This window comes from Lepidochelys kempii, chromosome 1 (assembly GCF_965140265.1).
Source record: "Lepidochelys kempii isolate rLepKem1 chromosome 1, rLepKem1.hap2, whole genome shotgun sequence".
Classification (NCBI taxonomy): domain Eukaryota; kingdom Metazoa; phylum Chordata; order Testudines; family Cheloniidae; genus Lepidochelys; species Lepidochelys kempii.
In genome coordinates, this window is record NC_133256.1 from 240,434,164 (window position 1) to 240,453,054 (window position 18,891).

Genomic DNA, 18,891 nt, shown 5'->3' on the forward strand with positions numbered 1-18,891 from the left:
CATTGTTTTCAAGTTCTAGTCAGATGAGTGTCTCCTACATGTGATTCAGAATCAAAATGAGTCAGCATTCCCCTTGCCCAAAGTGCCCCTTGTACATGAATTTAAACAATGTATGGAAGCGTTTCTTCACGTTCATATAGGAGCTAAAGCCAGAACAGATCAAAACATAAAAAGCTTTAGAACAGGACCAGTGAATCCCACCAATGTGATGTGACAATGAAGAAGTTGGTTACTGCCTCTGTAGGGGACCTGGTAGGACTAATCACTGGTTCTTGTATTTAACATTGTAATTTAGATTTTCTTTTCTTTCTGAACATCCTCAAATAATACTCTATCTAGGTCTGTGTTCCATCAGCATGATTTCTCTGATTCCCTTAATTAAGTAACAGTCCATTCTTTTTTAGCCACTAAGGATGAGGCAGTTCCCTACATTGCTAATCTGATTTTCTTGTGCCATAACAGCTACTTGTAGTCATTCAACAATTTTCTACTTTTTATATCAGTGTTTTTATTGAAAAATATTTCTAGTGTCTCTTTTTATCTTTCAAAAAACTAAACCTGAATGTTGGTGATTGTGCTTCATGGAACTGTCTGGCTTTGGTGCCTTAGAAAATTCAAGAAACTTGAGGAACTGTACTATTCCTATGGTGTTTCAAGAACCACCACAAGTGCGGTTACAAAATGTCACATTATAGTTGACTATTACTGCTGTCCTTGTTGCCGGAGCAGAACCACAGCTAGTTTAGCTTCCTTGTAATGGCTTCCACGCTCAAATGTCCTCACAAAAAGTCCAGTTCCAGGGTGAGCATCTAAAGACCCTCTTGGCTTCTTTGTTAACTGATAGTCTGGAAGGCCTTTAATTGTGCTGGAACCTAGCAGCCCCACTGGAAAGCTGATTGCTTTACAGTTCTGGTGAATGAAGTCCAGAAGCTGTGAGTAAGGATGTTACTTTGAAGAGCCAGAAAACTCTTCAGAAATGCTCCAAATTTGTGAATACTGAGAAGAAAAAAGTTACTAACTTTATTTTCCCAACTCACTCAAATATGGGCACACTCTTCTTGACTTTCCTCACTTTACCAGACTAGCCATAACCATCCCTTTTTACTTTAGAGAGTCTTGCTACTCGGAGAAGTCTGAAACAAAATTCTTTAATCAACTTTAATCAAGTTGATCAAAATTCTTTAATCAACTAGCCAGCAATTTGAAGCCACATTTGTCACTAAACCCACTGGTAAGAGCTGAAAATTTCCAAACTTTGGGATTCATTTGGGTAATTCTTTGTATGGTCATGTTTTCTGTGGGTTAGTCAGTGAAATTTCGCAGAAACAATTGCTTACAAAGGTGAATTTTGACTTAGCCACCAGTGGAGATTACTATTTGTGGTGACATAACTAAGGGCTTGTCTTCACATACAGCGCTACAGCAGCAGAGCTGTACCAGTGCAGCTGGCCTGCTGTAGCACTTTAGTGAAGAAGGTACTACACCAATAGGAGAGCTTCTCCTGTCAGCATAGTTAATCCACCTCCTTGAGAAGTGGTAGCTATGGCGATGCGAGAAGATCTCTTGTTGATAAAGCACTGTATACACTGGAAGGTTAGGTTGATATAACTGCATTGCTCAGGGGTGTCGATTTTTCACACCCCTGAGTGACTTAGTTATACTGATACAAGTCTGTAGTGTTGACTTGGCCTCAGTCCTAATGAATAAAAACAAAACATAAGAATGGCCATATTGGGCCAGACCAGTGGTCCATCTAGCCCAGGATCCTGTCTTTCAACAATGGCCAATGCCAGGTTCTTCAGAGGGAACAAACAGAACAGACAGTCGTTAAGTGATCCATCTCCTGTTGTCCACTCCCAGCTTTGGGCAGTCAGAGGCTAGGGACAGCCAGAGTATGGGGTTGCATTCTTGACCATCTTGGCTAATAGCCATTGATGGACCTATCCTTTATGAACAGATCTAATCTTTTTTTAAACCCCATTATAGTTTTGACCTTCACAACATCCCCTGGCAACAAGTTCCACAGGCTGATTATGCATTTTGTGAAGAAGTACCTCCTTTTGTTTGTTTTAAACGTGCTGCCTATTAACTTCATTGGGTGACCCCAGTTCTTGTGTTATATGAAGAAGTAAAGAACACTTCTTCGTTCACTTTTTACACACCATTTGTGATTTTATAGACTTCTATCAGATCTCCCCCCTTAGTCATCTCTTTTACAAGGTGAAAAGTCCCAGTCTTATTAATCTCTCCTTATAAGGAATCTGTTCCATACCATTAATAATTTTTGTTGCCCTTCTCTGTACCTTTTCCAATTCTAATATATTATTTTTGAGATGGGGAGACCAGAACTGTACACAGTATTCAAGGTGTGGCCATATCATGGGATTATATAGTGGCGTTATGGTATTATCTCTTATTATCTATCCATTTCCTAATTGGTTACCTTTTTGTTAGTAACTAAGTCACAGTAACTGCTTTTGTTTTCACTGGGTAAGGGAAATTGCATGCTATAAGTGTGAGAAGTTGTCTAACTCACTATGAAATGTGCACACAGCATGGCAAAAACGAGCTATTCCAACCTAGAAAATAGTCAAGGGTCAAGCTAAACATTATAAACCAGTTTGTACTAATAGGAAATAGCAAAAATATAAGACATCTCAGAAAAAGAAATTGATATTGATAAGAGTGATAGTGACCTCATTTTGCATGTGTTTGAAAAGGGCAAAAAAGCAGTAATTATATCTGGGTAAACCTGAGTTGGAAAGGACAACCGTTCAGAATGGAACTTGATACTGGGTTCATAATCTTAGTAATTTTACTAGAAGAATTCAAAGAGAAACAATAGCTGAGAGCAAAAATATGTACAGGGGAAAGTCATTCCAGAGATTACAACTGTAAATGTGCATAAAATGCAACAACAATTATTATAATTCCAATCGCACCTTGTTTGGCAGAGCATTACTCAAGAAGATTCATATTGACTGACAGGAGATGGCTTTATTGGCTGAGACACCAACAACCACTAGTGTACTACCTTTGAAACATTCAGCGTTGTTGAAAAGACCTATTACAGACTATAAACATGATTAAGATCTGATTAATCATTAGTACCACTACCAACCTAGATTCTGTAAGGCATGACCTATTCCATTCCATTGGGTCAGAGAGTAGACATAAACTTAGAAAGGCTAGTTAGAACAGGATTTACTATAGAATTCAGTGACTTGGCCAAGCCAGTTATACCTATTATTGAAAAAGATGGGAAGGTAAAAATCTGTAGAGACTTTAAAATCAGGGTCAATCCCTCTCAGTGTGTCTCAGTATTCTTTACTATAGACCAGTGGTTCCCATACTGGGGTTCGTGAAATGTTACAGGGGGTTCTCGGGGAAAAAAATTCCTAATGGCGGACGGAGCTGTCCCTAGGAACCCCAGGCAGCACGGGGCCAGCAGCCCAGAGCCCGTGGACTTCCAAGGGCTAAGCAGATCAAAGCAAGCATATCTATCACAGAGAAGAGATTTAAACTTCAAGACTCCTTATAAGAAATAGAAAGGGAGGTGGATATTTTTGGCTGTTTTTTAATTTAATTAGGCAGCTAGTATTGTTTTTAAAATTATTATGAAGAACAAGTTTAAGCTTGTTGTAATGTGTGTTGTTTGCCTGGACAGCTCAAGACCTGAATGCTTGTGTAGGAGGAACTCTTTGAGTTGGCTTCTTAAATACCTTCATGCTGTTTCATATCTGATACACCTTGGTGAAACATAGGAGCATTGTCTTTATAACAGGCTTATTCAAAGTGATACAAGCCATGAAAGTGAGATCTTGGAAGAGTGTTGCCGTTTTCATAATGTAATAAAAATACTGTAATGATAAATAATTAATAATAAATAGTGTGTAATAAGCATGTCATAAAAACAAATTTTATATTTCCAAGATCACTGCTTTTATAGCTTATACTCAGGTAAAGGAGAAAATCCCTGGAAATATTCATTTTTAGGAGGGGGTTCGCAAGACTTGACATTTCAGTGAAAGGGGTTCACAGGTTGTTAAAGTTTGGGAACCACTGCTGTAGACTGAAGACTTGTTTGCCACCTGTCCAGCGAATAAACATTTCAATGAAATAGGTTTGGCACAAATACATTTTACATGCTGATGCAAGATTAGTCAAAGCAGATCCTGACAATAAATGCACCGAAAAGTCTGTTCCTTATAATTGTTTATCATTTGGTATGGTATCTGCTCCTACTACAGATCAAAGGACAGTAAAGCAAATTTTATGATGTCTGCCAGGAATAGAATGCTGTCTCAACAATATCTTCATTATTGGGAAAAAAAGACAAAGGGTATTTAAGGAACAGATAAGATTCTTCAATGATGAGGAGAGACTATAGCTTGCATTTTCTCAACAGTCCTGACACATTGCAAACCCAGTTTTAAATTGGCTTGTGATGTATCTCCATATGGCATAAGAACTTTCAACTCCCATATGGAAAGGAAAGACTAGTTGCCGGGAAAAATAGTAAAAGCTGAACAGAGTTATGCCCAAGTCTACAAAGGATGCACTCAGCCTAGTGCTAGACTGATTCAGGAAAGTATCCATATTAAAGGCAACAAGTAAGCATGTTTAATTCCCAATGGGAAAGCATTGATCCCTAATGGAATTTAAGAATCTGTTCTGAACAGGGATGTTCTTAAGTACATGCTTAAGTGTTTTCATGAATTTATGCCACGATCATAAGAATACCTACCGTAGCCTTGACATTATACAAATAATGTATTCTATTTACAATAAACCACTTACCCCACTTCTTAGACCAGCCGTAAATCAGTTACACACTTTCAATATAGGGCGTTATTTCTATCTGCATAAATGTGGTATTTTGCAGTGGTGGTTGTACTCAGTGGTGGTACAACTGGTATATTTTATTTGTCACAAATAAAACATTTAATACATTTGAAAAATACCATAATTTCTGAATTAAACTTGGAAAGACACTTTTTTAAGGTATGACAGGCCAGTTCATGAAAATGCCTAGAAACATTTACCTCATAGTGGAATGAACTTTCCAGTCACAAAAGATTCTTTCATACCAGATGAGGTACTTGGGTAATAATTAACCTGCAATCACAAATATTTAAGAAAGGGAGTTTCTGAACAGCAGTAATAACTAGGCTGCAGATAAATTTGGCATCCAGGGTTTGAATTTCAGATGTAATCAACAGCAGAAGAGTGCACCAGTTGTCTAGAAGAGCATGGCAACAAAACCATGTTTGTTACCCTGGTTTTAACCAACAAAATCTTGGCAACAGCTACATCTGGAATTTGCGGAGACATTTTTATGTGAAATGTTTTTAGTCCTAAGTGATACTTGCTAAAAATGTCCAGAAGTCCATAACACGTACTCTAACTACTAATGGTCTAAGAGACTCATTTGATACATATATGGAATTCTAAGCAGCTAATGTGTGATAGTAGGCCCCAATTTACATTACAAGAATTCCAGTACATTTCTCAGCTCAAAAAATATAACAAAAATTCACCAAGTGCCATGTTATCCAGCTGCTAACAGCATTGCTGAATACTAAACAGAGACATTTAAGTAAATACTTTGTTTCAAAGCAGCATATTTTTTCTTGTTGTCCTATTGCAGTGCTATACAACTGACAACAAACTAAACTCCTGTTGTGCTGATGGTGAGTCAGAGACTTAAGTCTTGATGTGGTGAAGCTAGAGATAAATCAGTGCATGTTGAATGAACAAGCAACTCAGGTTAAATTCAGAAAAAAAATCGTTAGCAACATTTTTAGGAAGGTGATTTGTGTCCTTATGAGGAATTATTCAAAGATAAGAGAAATGGCTGACTGGCAAAGTAGTGTCAAAATAGACTGAGCGCTGGTCTACACTACTGCGGTAAATCGATCTGACTTACGCAACTTCAGTTATGTGAATAACGTAAATGAAGTTGACATAGTTAGATCCATTACTGTGGTGGCTACACTGTGCTGTGTCGATGGGAGAGCTTCTCCCGTTGACTTCTCTTATGCTTCTCGGAGAAGTGCTCTTCCATCCATTTAGCATGTCTTCACCAGAACTGCTAAATCAACACTCACTGCATCAATTGCAGTGGTGTCGATTTACTGGTAAGTGTAGACATGCCCTGAGTGTCCTACATTGGCAATGTTGAATTTGGCACCTACACACCTGCTAGCTTAAGAGATCATCTCAAAGGTGTTTTATCTGAAATTACTCCATTACCAAAGATTCTTTAGTACCTTCAAGCCATAGTAATCACACTCAAAGAAAGTTGCAGGAGGTACTACAGAGATTACAATAATAGTACCAGAATTAACCTCTGACATTTCCAATGGAAGTTCAGAAGCCATTGGATAAATTTTATCACTTGGGTAACTGAAAATGTCTGAACTAGATAGCTAAACTGAAAAAAGTCTCCTTTGTGTTGAAGGAGACTGTCCTCTGCGTGTAAGGAAGCTACTTAAATGCTAGAATTTATGAACATGTAGAATCTCATTTGTTAACAACAAATTTTTAAATGTGTTACACAGAAAATTTAAGACTTCATTTACAAGAAATAGGTACATATATTTTCTATTCTTATCCTGAGACAAATATTTTAGGTGTGAGGATCACTTAGGTATTGCATTAGCCAAATATTAGCTTGCTCAGTCACCAGTACATGGCAGGGTTGCTTACACACTGAGCCTCTGTTTTACGTATACTAGTGAAAAGCAGTTCCTCTCCATGAAAAACACATAATTCTTAAGTAATGCCTACTAAACTACATTGTATATTTGCTTATGACTAGAATAAGTCCATGCTATTAAAAGCACAACATACTACCTCTAAACTTCTGTTACAGATTCTTATTCCTCAGATTGTATACAGCAAAGTGGTAACTTGGATTTTTAAGAACCTGACACTGAATCCAAATTCTGTAGAAGCATATTACTTTTATTTTAGCTAGAAACATCGCTGCCAGCATTAGTCATTTTGTTAGAACAGAACCACTAATAAGTAACACTAGGGGCCACCAGTGTTCCAAGCACAGACATGAATGTACCACCTTCCCTGTTGGCTGTCAGCAGCCACACAATGAGTTTGGGGAGACCTGCCATTACCATGCAGGGAACACAGACTTGCTTCTTTCTGTTATGATTGTGGGGGAATAGCAATTGCAGGTAAATAGTTTTTTTTAAAAGCTATCTGGCTTTGAAAAGCAGAGAAACAACAGTGCAGTTAGTGAGAGGCATTGGCACAGTATACATATTGCATGCTTTTTCATATCCACAGATCCTTTTAGAAAGTTTTTCTGCTCCTGTAAATTTACCATCACAAAGTAGCTTGAGAACTTAGTCCTTTTCTCTCTCTCTCACTCTTTTGAGTGACTGCCTACTATGGTAAATAGTGCCCAAATAGTTTAGATAAAATAACAGTAAATATTTGTTTTGTTGTTATCATGTTGGTCCCAGGATATTCGAGACACAATGTGAGTGAGGTAATATCTTTTACTGGATTTACTTCTGTTGTTGAGAGATATAAACTTTCAAGATTACATAGAGCTTTAGAAGATGCTACTATGGATGTTTGTCCATATTAAAAAAAAAAAACAAACAACAATCATGACAATATTGCTCCCCCCCTGGGGAGCCTCTCAAATAACGCCGGATACTTGAGCAGTGAGGAAAGCTACAGATTAGAATTAAGGTCCATTACTACAGCTTTGTGGCAAACATTTAGAGAGCACTTGTCACATTATCTTATTCCTACCAGCATGGTGGGGTGCTCCACATTTAATAGTTCTAAATATACCCCAAAATTAAAAGGATAAAACTCTGCAGGCTCACAATCTACTTTCAAATCAGTATGTGCCTCCCTACTTAGACTAAAATTAAGGGAACACTGACAGAATCATATTAGCATCTAGGGGCCACAGCAATGGTTCCCTCAACCCACCTAGCAATATTGTTAACCTATCCAACTATACTCTCAGCCCAGCAGAAGCAGCTGTTCTATCTCGGGGCCTCTCCTTCTGCCCCTCCACCCCCACGAACATGATACAGTTCTGTGGTGACCTAGAATCCTATTTTCGACGTCTCCAACTCAAGGAATATTTCCAAAATACCTCTGAACAACATACTAATCCACAGAGGTCTCCCTACCAACACTACAGAAAGAGGGATTCTAGGTGGACTCCTCCTGAAGGTCGAAACAGCAGACTGGACTTCTACATAGAGTGCTTCCGCCGACGTGCACGGGCTGAAATTGTGGAAAAGCAGCATCACTTGCCCCATAACCTCAGCCATGCGGAACGCAATGCCATCCACAGCCTCAGAAACAACTCTGACATCATAATCAAAAAGGCTGACAAAGGAGGTGCTGTTGTCATCATGAATAGGTCGGAATATGAACAAGACGTTGCTCAGCAGCTCTCCAACACGAGTTTCTACAAGCCATTACCCTATGATCCCACTGAGAGTTACCAAAAGCAACTACAGCATTTGCTCAAGAAACTTCTTGAAAAAGCACAAGATCAAATCCGCACAGACACACCCCTGGAACCCCGACCTGGGATATTCTATCTACTACCCAAGATCCATAAACCTGGAAATCCTGGGCGCCCCATCATCTCAGGCATTGGCACCCTGACAGCAGGATTGTCTGGCTATGTAGACTCCTTCCTCAGGCCCTACGCAACCAGCACTCCCAGCTACCTTCGAGACACCACTGACTTCCTGAGGAAACTTCAATCCATCGGTGATCTTCCTGATAACACCATCCTGGCCACTATGGATGTAGAAGCCCTCTACACCAACATTCCACACAAAGATGGACTACAAGCCGTCAGGAACACTATCCCCGATAATGTCACGGCTAACCTGGTGGCTGAACTTTGTGACTTTGTCCTTACCCATAACTATTTCACATTTGGGGACAATGTATACCTTCAGATCAGCGGCACTGCTATGGGTACCCGCATGGCCCCACAGTATGCCAACATTTTTATGGCTGATTTAGAACAACGCTTCCTCAGCTCTCGTCCCCTAAAGCCCCTACTCTACTTGCGCTATATTGATGACATCTTCATCATCTGGACCATCTTTTCATCATGGAAAAGAAGCCCTTGAGGAATTCCACCATGATTTCAACAATTTCCATCCCACCACCAACCTCAGCCTGGTCCAGTCCACACAAGAGATCCACTTCCTGGACACTACAGTGCTAATAAACAATGGTCACATAAACACCACCCTATACCGGAAACCTACTGACCGCTATTCCTACCTGCATGCCTCCAGCTTTCACCCTGACCACACCACACGACCCATCGTCTACAGCCAAGCTCTGCGATACAACCGCATTTGCTCCAACCCCTCAGACAGAGACAAACACCTACAAGATCTCTGTCAAGCTTTCTTACAACTACAATACCCACCTGCAGAAGTAAAGAAACAGATTGACAGAGCCAGAAGAGTTCCCAGAAGTTACCTACTACAGGACAGGCCTAACAAAGAAAATAACAGAACGCCACTAGCCGTCACCTTCAGCCCCCAACTAAAACCCCTCCAACGCATTATTAAGGATCTACAACCTATCCTAAAGGATGACCCAACACTCTCACAAATCTTGGGAGACAGGCCAGTCCTTGCCTACAGACAGCCCCGCAACCTGAAGCAAATACTCACCAACAACCACATACCACACAACAGAACCACTAACCCAGGAACTTATCCTTGCAACAAAGCCCGTTGCCAATTGTGCCCACTTATCTATTCAGGGGACACCATCACAGGGCCTAATAACATCAGCCACACTATCAGAGGCTCGTTCACCTGCACATCCACCAATGTGATATATGCCATCATGTGCCAGCAATGCCCCTCTGCCATGTACATTGGTCAAACTGGACAGTCTCTATGTAAAAGAATAAATGGACACAAATCAGATGTCAAGAATTATAACATTCATAAACCAGTCGGAGAACACTTCAATCTCTCTGGTCACGCAATCACAGACATGAAGGTCGCTATCTTAAAACAAAAAAACTTCAAATCCAGACTCCAGCGAGAAACTGCTGAATTGGAATTCATTTGCAAATTGGATACTATTAATTTAGGCTTCAATAGAGACTGGGAGTGGCTAAGTCATTATGTAGCCTATTTCCCCTTGTTTTTTCCTACCCCTCCCCCCCCAGATGTTCTGGTTTAACTTGGATTTAAACTTGGAGAGTGGTCAGTTTGGATGAGCTATTACCAGCAGGAGAGTGAGTTTGTGTGTGTATGGGGGTGGGGGTGTGTGTGAGAAAACCTGGATTTGTGCTGGAAATGGCCCACCTTGATTATCATGCACATTGTAGGGAGAGTGGTCACTTTGGATGAGCTATTACCAGCAGGATAGTGAGTTTGTGTGTGTGGTTTTTGGGAGGGGGGGGAGGGGGTGAGAGAACCTGGATTTGTGCAGGAAATGGCCCAACTTGATTATCATGCACATTGTGTAAAGAGTTGTCACTTTGGATGGGCTATCACCAGCGGAAGAGTGAATTTGTGTGGGGGGGTGGAGGGTGAGAAAACCTGGATTTGTGCTGGAAATGGCCCAACCTGATGATCACTTTAGATAAGCTATTACCAGCAGGACAGTGGGGTGGGAGGAGGTATTGTTTCATATTCTCTGTGTGTATATAAAGTCTGCTGCAGTTTCCACGGTATGCATCCGATGAAGTGAGCTGTAGCTCACGAAAGCTCATGCTCAAATAAATTAGTTAGTCTCTAAGGTGCCACAAGTACTCCTTTTCTATTAGCATCTAGGTTTCTGGTAAAGATGTTCTCTTTTTCTTTAACGGTTTTTTTAGTCTAGTGCATTGAGCATGGGCCAGGAAGTCAAAACTAGATTCTGTTCCTGACTCTGCCAACAACTCATTATGGAACTTTGGGCAAGTCACATAACCTCCTGTTCCTGTTTTCCTATCTGTAAAATGAGGATGCATACCCCGCAAAGTATTTTGAGAGCTATAGATGAAAAGTGCTATACAGCACTATTAAGTTCAAAATATTTATTAAAGTACACTCTCATATTAGCAAGCATATTCTCAAAACCCAAACTGGGGGACATGTAAGGACCATCCTTATCAGAAGGACATCAAATGTTGCAGTTTGTCATTCTTCTACAGTGCTAGTATTTATAATAGTTTAACTTTTATAATAAGATGATTTTATATTTAAGTAATTTGCTGCGTATATAGACTTATTACACTTGAGATTCAGTACTGTGATCTTGAATTGGATGGGTGGTTTTGGGCCCCAGATACTCTTTTTCCTCCGTGTATCCCTGCGTATCTGCTCTTGTGATCTCTTTCAGCCTGGAGTCCTCTTACCCCTGTATTCTTAGTGAATATACACATTGCTTAAATGCTTCCATTTTTTATTAATCTGTGTATGGGCAGGTCATCTCACCTCAGCGCATTCCTGCTACTGTGACTCCTGCACTGCTGATGTCCCCCATGCTGTTCACACAGTCCACACTTGCTCCACCAAAGGCAAGTGAAAGTGGGTGCTTACCACCAGCAAATCAAGAATCTGCTGCCAATTCAGCTAGCCTTCTCCTTCCTATGCAGAATCCTGAGTCATCTTGCGTAAACAGCAACTCATTGACCAAGATGCAGCTGCAGGAAACTCTTTTACACCTGATCCAGGTAAAGAATCAGAAACATTCCCCCTTTGCTTGTATCCCTCCTTTCCATTTTGATTTAAATACCTCTGATGGATAATTGGTGCCATCCACCAGTCTGAATGATAGATTAGTAAACTAAAATGTCCACTGTGAGTTGTACTATTTCTGGCTGTATAGTAAAGAAGCACTAAATCATTGGCTAAGGAGATAATAGTCCCTCTTGCTACAGTTTTGGTTTAACTGTGTTTTGATTAATGTATGCAGTTCAGGGTGCAACAGTTCAAGAATGATAATAAATTTGAGGGGATTCAGGGGAGAGAACAAGGATGTTAAGGGCTTACAGGAATTGGTTTAAAGGTGAAAACTACTTACATGTATGTAGTTTAGCTAAAAGATGAGCATCTCAGTGGCAATACTTTGGAAATCCTTAAAAGATATCCATGTTGAGGACAGGAGAAGTTCAAGTAGGAATAAGGAATAATGGGATGAAGATGAGCAAGTAAAAACGAAGGATAAATATCCAGAAAATATTTTAACAGGATCCGTTAAGTGTAGTTTTCCAGCTTGAGTTACTCAGATATAGGCTTGACAAAACACGCAGGAATATTATGTAGAAAACAATCCTGTATTTGTCACAGGGTAGAATGAGTACTCTTTGGGGATCCTTCCTATCTTCAAATTCTATGGATACTAGAAAGAGTGGTTTTAAAGGGGATGTGGTAAATGCCAAAGGTAAATATACATAATTTATAAGGAATAAAGAGGGACAGGTCTTGGGTTCCAATTTCTAAGCCCAGGCTACTTGCCTACATAAGTGTAGACCCTCTACTTAGCAGGGAAGAACAACAAGGGTTATTTGTGGCACCTTAGAGACTAACAAATTTATTTGGGCATAAGCTTTCATGGGCTAAAACGCACTTCATCAGATGCATAGAGAGGAAAATACAGTAGGAAGAGATAGATAGATATACAGAGTACACAAAAAGATGGGGGTTGCCTTACCAATTCTAAGGAGACAATTCAATTAAAGTGGGCTATTATTAGCAGGAGGAAAAATCACAGCTAATAATAGCCCACTTTAATTGAATTGTCTCATTAGAATTGGTAAGGCAACCCTCATCTTTTCGTGTGTGTGTGTTCATGTTCCTACTGTATTTTCCACTCCATGCATCTGATGAAGTGGGTTTTAGCCCACAAAAGCTTATGCTCAAATAAAATTTTAGTCTCTAAGGTGCCACAAGTACTTCTTGTTGTTTTTGCTGATTCAGACTAACACGGCTACCACTCTGAAACTTAGCAGGGAAGGTGAGCTAATAACTGATGACCTCAAGAAGGCTGAGGTGTTTAATGAGTATTTTGCTTCAGTCATCTCTAAAAATGTTAGAGGACCAGATACTCAAAACAATTAACATTAACAAGGAGGAAGGAATGCAAAATAGGAAAAGAATATTTAGATAAGTTACATGTATTGAAGCTTGTAGGGCCTAATGGTTCTCATCCTAGGGTATTTAAGGAACTAGCTAAAGCAATCTGAGAACCGTTAGCAATTATCTTCAAGAACTCATGGAGGACAGGTGAAGTCCAGAGGGCTGGAGAAGGGCAAATATAATACTTATCTTTAAAAAGGGAAACAAAGAGAACCTGGAGAATTATAGGATCAGTCCACCTAATTTGTATAATGGAATGCAGAGTGTGTTTATAAATAAGGTTAAGGTTTTGTCATGGTTATTTTTAGTAAAAATCACGGACGGGTTGTGGGCAATAAACAGGTTGCGTGATCTGTTTGTGACTTTTACTAAAAATAACCAGGGGGGATGACAGCCCAAGCCCCATAAAAGTCAGAAATTATTACAACAAAAATAAAGAGAAAACACAACTGGTGCCTAACTTAACAAACTACGTTAGATTCAAAGTTTCCTCAGCACATGCTTTCAGCAGTCTTACTGACCAAACTCTTTAGGACAAAACCCCTCCCCCAGAGTCCCTGGTTGTTTCCTTTGTCTCTTCAGGTGCAATGAATATGATGGGCAGGGGGAGTGAGGGAGCTATCTTGTGGTATCTGCCCCTGCTTTTTATATTTTCAGTCCCACTCTTGAAAAACATTTCCAGGTGGGAGCAAGGGGACAGGCAATCTTTGTTGAAGGAAACTCCATGATGTTCTTTTGCTAACATGTAGATTTTTGCCTCTGCCCACTTTCCTGCCAAAGAATGGCCACTTAGCAGGTAATGGTCCATCAGCCTTGTTTACACCTGGCTGAGGCATCAGCTTGCCCTTTGTCTCTGAGGAACTGGTTTGGCCACTCCTCAGACTTATCTGGAAAACATACTTTTAGTCATTATTTCAGCTTATGTTTATAACTTCACATATAACGTTGCTACATGCATTTTACCATATTATATTATATATCAGCAAATTGAGTTTTCAAATGATACCTTTCAAGGGATACTTTGTACAAAGATTATTGCAATCATATGTAGAGTGTGAACACAGTTATGTTCTGTCCCAAGTATCATGCATTTTACTCTTTGAAGCTTTGTCTGCAAAATGTACACATGGGCAGGTTCTTCCCAATGTCTATAAAAATTAATTGGGTTGCTTGGAAATTATTTGCTGTTTAAAACACTCTGCATTTGATACTGGATGGCAGCTTCATACCCGTTGTCTCCTGATTTGCATCATCAATTTCATATGCTTCTGACTTTCCCCAAGGAATGTCCTAATTTTAGTTATCCTCCTATGCTCATGCATGGGTTGGTTCATTCCCTCGTAATTTGAGTTCTGTTCCTCCACTCTGCCAGGCTGTCAGGTTTGGAAGCAGTAGTTCTGAAATTGTAGTGTGCAAAATCCTGGTGGTCTGCAAAATGAACCATTTTGAGAACCAGTCAGTGTGGCATATTGCAGTTTTGGGAAGGGAGATGGTCCATGGAAAAATATTTTAGTGCAAAATGGTCTGCAGAGTGGAAAAAGTTTGAGAACTACTATCCTAAAGAGTCATAGAGTTCAAAGCCAAAAGGGACCACCAGATCATCTAGTCTGACCGCCTGTATATCACAGGTCACCAACACCACCCAGCATCTGCTAAACTAGCAACTGAAATTAGAACAAAGCCTACAGCCTTTTGGAGACTAAATTATTATGTGCTACAGGCAGACAACAGGAGGGACCAAGTTGCACCAGTGACTGAGACCCTTGCAGTGGCTGGGAATTGATTGATAGAGATACCCGGATGATCCCAGCAAATGACCCATATCCCATGATGCAGAGGAAGGCTCAAACCCCCAAGATCACTGACAGTCTGACTTGAGGGAAAATTCCTTCCCAACTCCACATATGAGGATCAGTTAGACCCTAAGCAGGTGATCAAGAATCAGCCAGCTATTTAAGAGTGCATGGGTGGAGGAACCAGTGCAGATTAAGATCATTAAGGCCAATGGCATTCAGTGCAGGTGCAGCAATTTGACTGCATGGAATTTAGTGTAGGAACAGGAAGAAACTCAGCCCACCTGCTCACCCAGGCACTTTGGTATTATTATTGCAGTAGTGGGTGGGGAACAGAAACTATGTAAAGGACCTCCTAGATATGTGATCATTAGGGTGACGAGAAGAAATTGCAAGTATATGTTATCACTACAGAAGTCTTGCAGGGCAGGAAAGAGAAAAGTCTGACTTTCACCCAGCCAACGCTATCATGAATTTCCAAAATTTCCTGGTTTCCGTGTCTTCAACTCTTCTAAAAGAGATAAGAGAATTCCCCCTTTTCTTATGCTGCCAATGTGTGCAAAAATGTTGTTAAAGCTTTTAGCTGGAAGTAACAACGTGTTTGGGTTTTGTGTTCTGTTTTTGTGTGTTTGATGATGAAAACTCCCTGCCAGTGCCAATTTTGACTGGGATGTTATGGTTGAAAATTAATTAGACCTTGAAATGTAAAGAATTCAGAATCACAGCTTGAGAACTGTGATCTTCCAGTAACAAGTCTTATTTATTTTGTTTTTCAGAATGATGACAACTTCTTAAACATTATCTATGAAGCTTATCTCTTCAGTGTGAAAAAGGCATCAATCAAAAAGTCTATGTAAAAGAGAATTTTAAAATTAAATTTCTATGACTTCCTGAACTCCAGGAAGAAAAATTCTCTCATGCCATGGTGTTACATTGTTTAAAAGCTTCTGCCGTTAAAAACAATAAAATGAAATAAACGGTCCTAGACTTTTTAGATACACTTAAATATTGCTTGTTGGCAAGTACATGCTGTACTGAAAAATGTGTGGGTGAAAACTGCTTTCCTGGGGGCGAGGGTAACAACACTGCTAAAGACTTAATCACAAAATTTCTTAAATTATTTTTCTTACATGGGCCTGTTGCTAGATGAATTATATTTCCTTCATAAAGACTCTGTTTTCAGAGTTCATTTTTCTTTTTATTTATGGCTGTGGTTATTCATGGACTAGATATTTAACGTGTTTTTTTCTCGGATAGATGTTATCACTTCCATTACTCAACACTATTTCACAATGAACAGTGCCCATTCCTGGCCACCATGTGGCAGTGTTGGACTGTTTTTAAGTATATGACGATACTGGTGAAATTTTGGAAGAGGAATGATCTTTTGAATCAGGGGTGGTTCCGTCACCTTTTCTAACCAAAAAAAAAAAAATTGTTTCAAAGAAAGTGGTAACATTTTTCCTCAAATTTTTTTTTATGAAAATCAGTTTCTGTTTTGTCTTCAAAATATTTATAGCCAGCTGTAGAAATGGAACTCTGAGCAGTTCTTTAAAATTATAGGGTGGCCCTTTTGTTTGTGACTGTTCTTGCTGTTAACGTAGATCTGATGTGGCATTAGCGTCATTTTTCTGTGCTTCTGGAAACAATCTGCATAATCATAAGCAATATGTAAACTGGTCAAGAAAACAGTTACTTGGTTTATAAGTCCTTTTTTAGTATGTTCCAAGAGCAGAAAATAAAATGGATTAGCCAGAGTGTGCAGTGGATTAATTTTACTACCACATGGACTAAGTATTTAATTCTGAAAGGTCAGTTGTCAAGTTTAAGCTCTGAATTTAGTATACTTCCAAACTTGTATAGGAATGAAGTAGATTACAGTGAGCAATGTGCTCCACATTAACACATTTTTAAATCAATCAGACTAAACAAACAAACGTGGTGTTTTTAGTTCTTACATGCTTCAATGGCAGATGGTATGTGTAAAGCCATGGTTTGTTCATAGTCCCCATCGAAGAAAAAAATCAGTCCAAATTTTTTTCTACTCTGTAATGCTACAGTATAAAAATGGTACTTTCTTATTCACCAGAACTGTTTCCTTTGTGGTTTCAGAGCAAGATCTGTTGATTGTAATGACAAAAGTATGTTTTTACTGCTTTACTCCCAGTACTGTTGAGGCAAATCAGCAAAGGCCTTGTCTACATGGGCATATGTGTTCAGTATTATATACGGTGTGAATTTAAACTGATATAATTCTTCGGTTATATAGCGCGCACACACACACACACACCTATGTGAACACTCTAATTCTGGTATAAGAGTGGCTTTTTTCCGTTTAATTTATGTTGTTTGGGAATGAGTTTAAACTAAACTGAAAATAGCCATTCTTATACCAGAATTAGTATGTCCACATAGGGGTTATACCTATGTAACTATGTAGAACCGGTAAAACTTTCCCATGTAGGCAAGCCCTAAGAGAGCAAGGTGGATTCTATTTCTTTTTGGTAATCAACAAAATGCTTTAGTAAGTTTCAGTCACTTATAACTATACAAACCCACTGAAGGCAACAGGTTGCACAGGTATCATGTAGGGCATACTTTGAAGAGAAGGGGCCTGATTCTGATCTCACATCCATTATACAGAGGTGTGATTCTATTGATTTAATTGAAGTCACTCTTGATTCACAAAGGTGTAAGTTAAATTGGAATCAAGACCAGTGGGTTTGCATGAGTGTAATCAAGGGCCTGATGTAATTTGAGGATGATAGACATGTATAGCTAAAGTCTTAATTTGGCCTGTAGAAGCTTTATTACTAATAATGTGCTAAAAGGAATGATCTTAGTTTGACGGTGATACATCCCAAATTGAGTTTTTTGCAAGCCTGTCACAGGTGGAGCATTCTTACTTATAAAATAAGCACATTTGATATAGACATAATTGAGATCAAATTATGCCATTTTTGCATTTGCTTTTTGGAGTAGAACAGCATTTCAAGAAATTCTGAATTTAAAAAAATTACTTTAAACCTTGACTTTTTCAGCAGCCTCTTGGTATGCATCAAAAACAGTGGTACTGGCTCTCTTTCAAATTGATAATATACTTGACCACAAAAAACAAACAAACTTTGAAACAAACATTGTCTGGTAGGAGCAGATAATGTGGTATCACAGAAGCAAACTGTGAAGTATCTTTTTCCATTTTTCTGATCACATATGCACAATGTAACGTTTCAGAATTGTTCTTCATACACCCATGCCTCACTGCCTGAGGGAGAGAATACCCAGGATTTCTTAGGAGGCAATATTCATCTCCTGAGGGAGAGTTAGGATGAGAAGAGGTGAGATGGGCCTATTCTCTTGGCTGACTTGTGTGCTTACCTAGAGGAGCAGAGGGAAAAAAGATAGAATGAGGCTCAGAAAGAAATCCCAAATTCTTAGCTGCGGGAAAAGAAGGATGCTGAGATCCACCACAAGGGTGAAGTCAAGTTGCATGGTAGCTGAATGTAGAGAGACTTGGGTTGGGGGGGAGTGACTGGAATATTATCTGGTAGATGTGGTTAAGAGAAGGAAGGAAGGAGCACGAGAGAATGAGCAAATTTGAAGTATCTTTGTGTCAGAATATGGCCCCTATAGTCAGAGCCATCCACAACTATAGAAAAGCTGGAACTTCTCCAGACATTTCTTAACTAGCAGCTGAGATCTTTAATGCTATGTTCTGTTTAATAACATGTTTGTTTTTAAAGCATAAAACCAAATACCTGGTCATTTTCCTTTACACAGCCCATGTCTGCATGTATGTCAGAACCCTTTCTGTTAGGTTTTGTAGGTCACCTCAAAACTAAAGTGGTTTAGAACAGTTGGGGTCTCTGAACTGGTTTGGTATTAAGGCACTCTTAAGGGCTCCTTAATAGCTGAAGGCCACCTCAGTTAAGGCAGCATTGCTGAAGTGATAGCAGTGCTTTTCTCTACCCGGCTTTCATCTCTTCTAA

General features: G+C 39.4%; 1 protein-coding gene across 4 annotated transcripts in view; it reads left to right on the forward strand.

Annotated features, from left to right (window-relative positions):
• Nucleotides 1–18,455, forward strand: part of DCP1B (decapping mRNA 1B) — a 63,950-nt gene extending 45,495 nt beyond the window's left edge. For all 4 annotated transcript variants that reach the window (XM_073320082.1, XM_073320100.1, XM_073320109.1 and 1 more), the window contains 2 exons: nucleotides 11,456–11,704; nucleotides 15,679–18,455. In XM_073320082.1, the coding sequence (XP_073176183.1) occupies nucleotides 11,456–11,704; nucleotides 15,679–15,759 (330 nt within the window). In that variant the 3' untranslated portion in view covers nucleotides 15,760–18,455. The remainder of the gene's footprint in view (nucleotides 1–11,455; nucleotides 11,705–15,678) is intronic.
• Nucleotides 18,456–18,891: the final 436 nt, after the last annotated feature.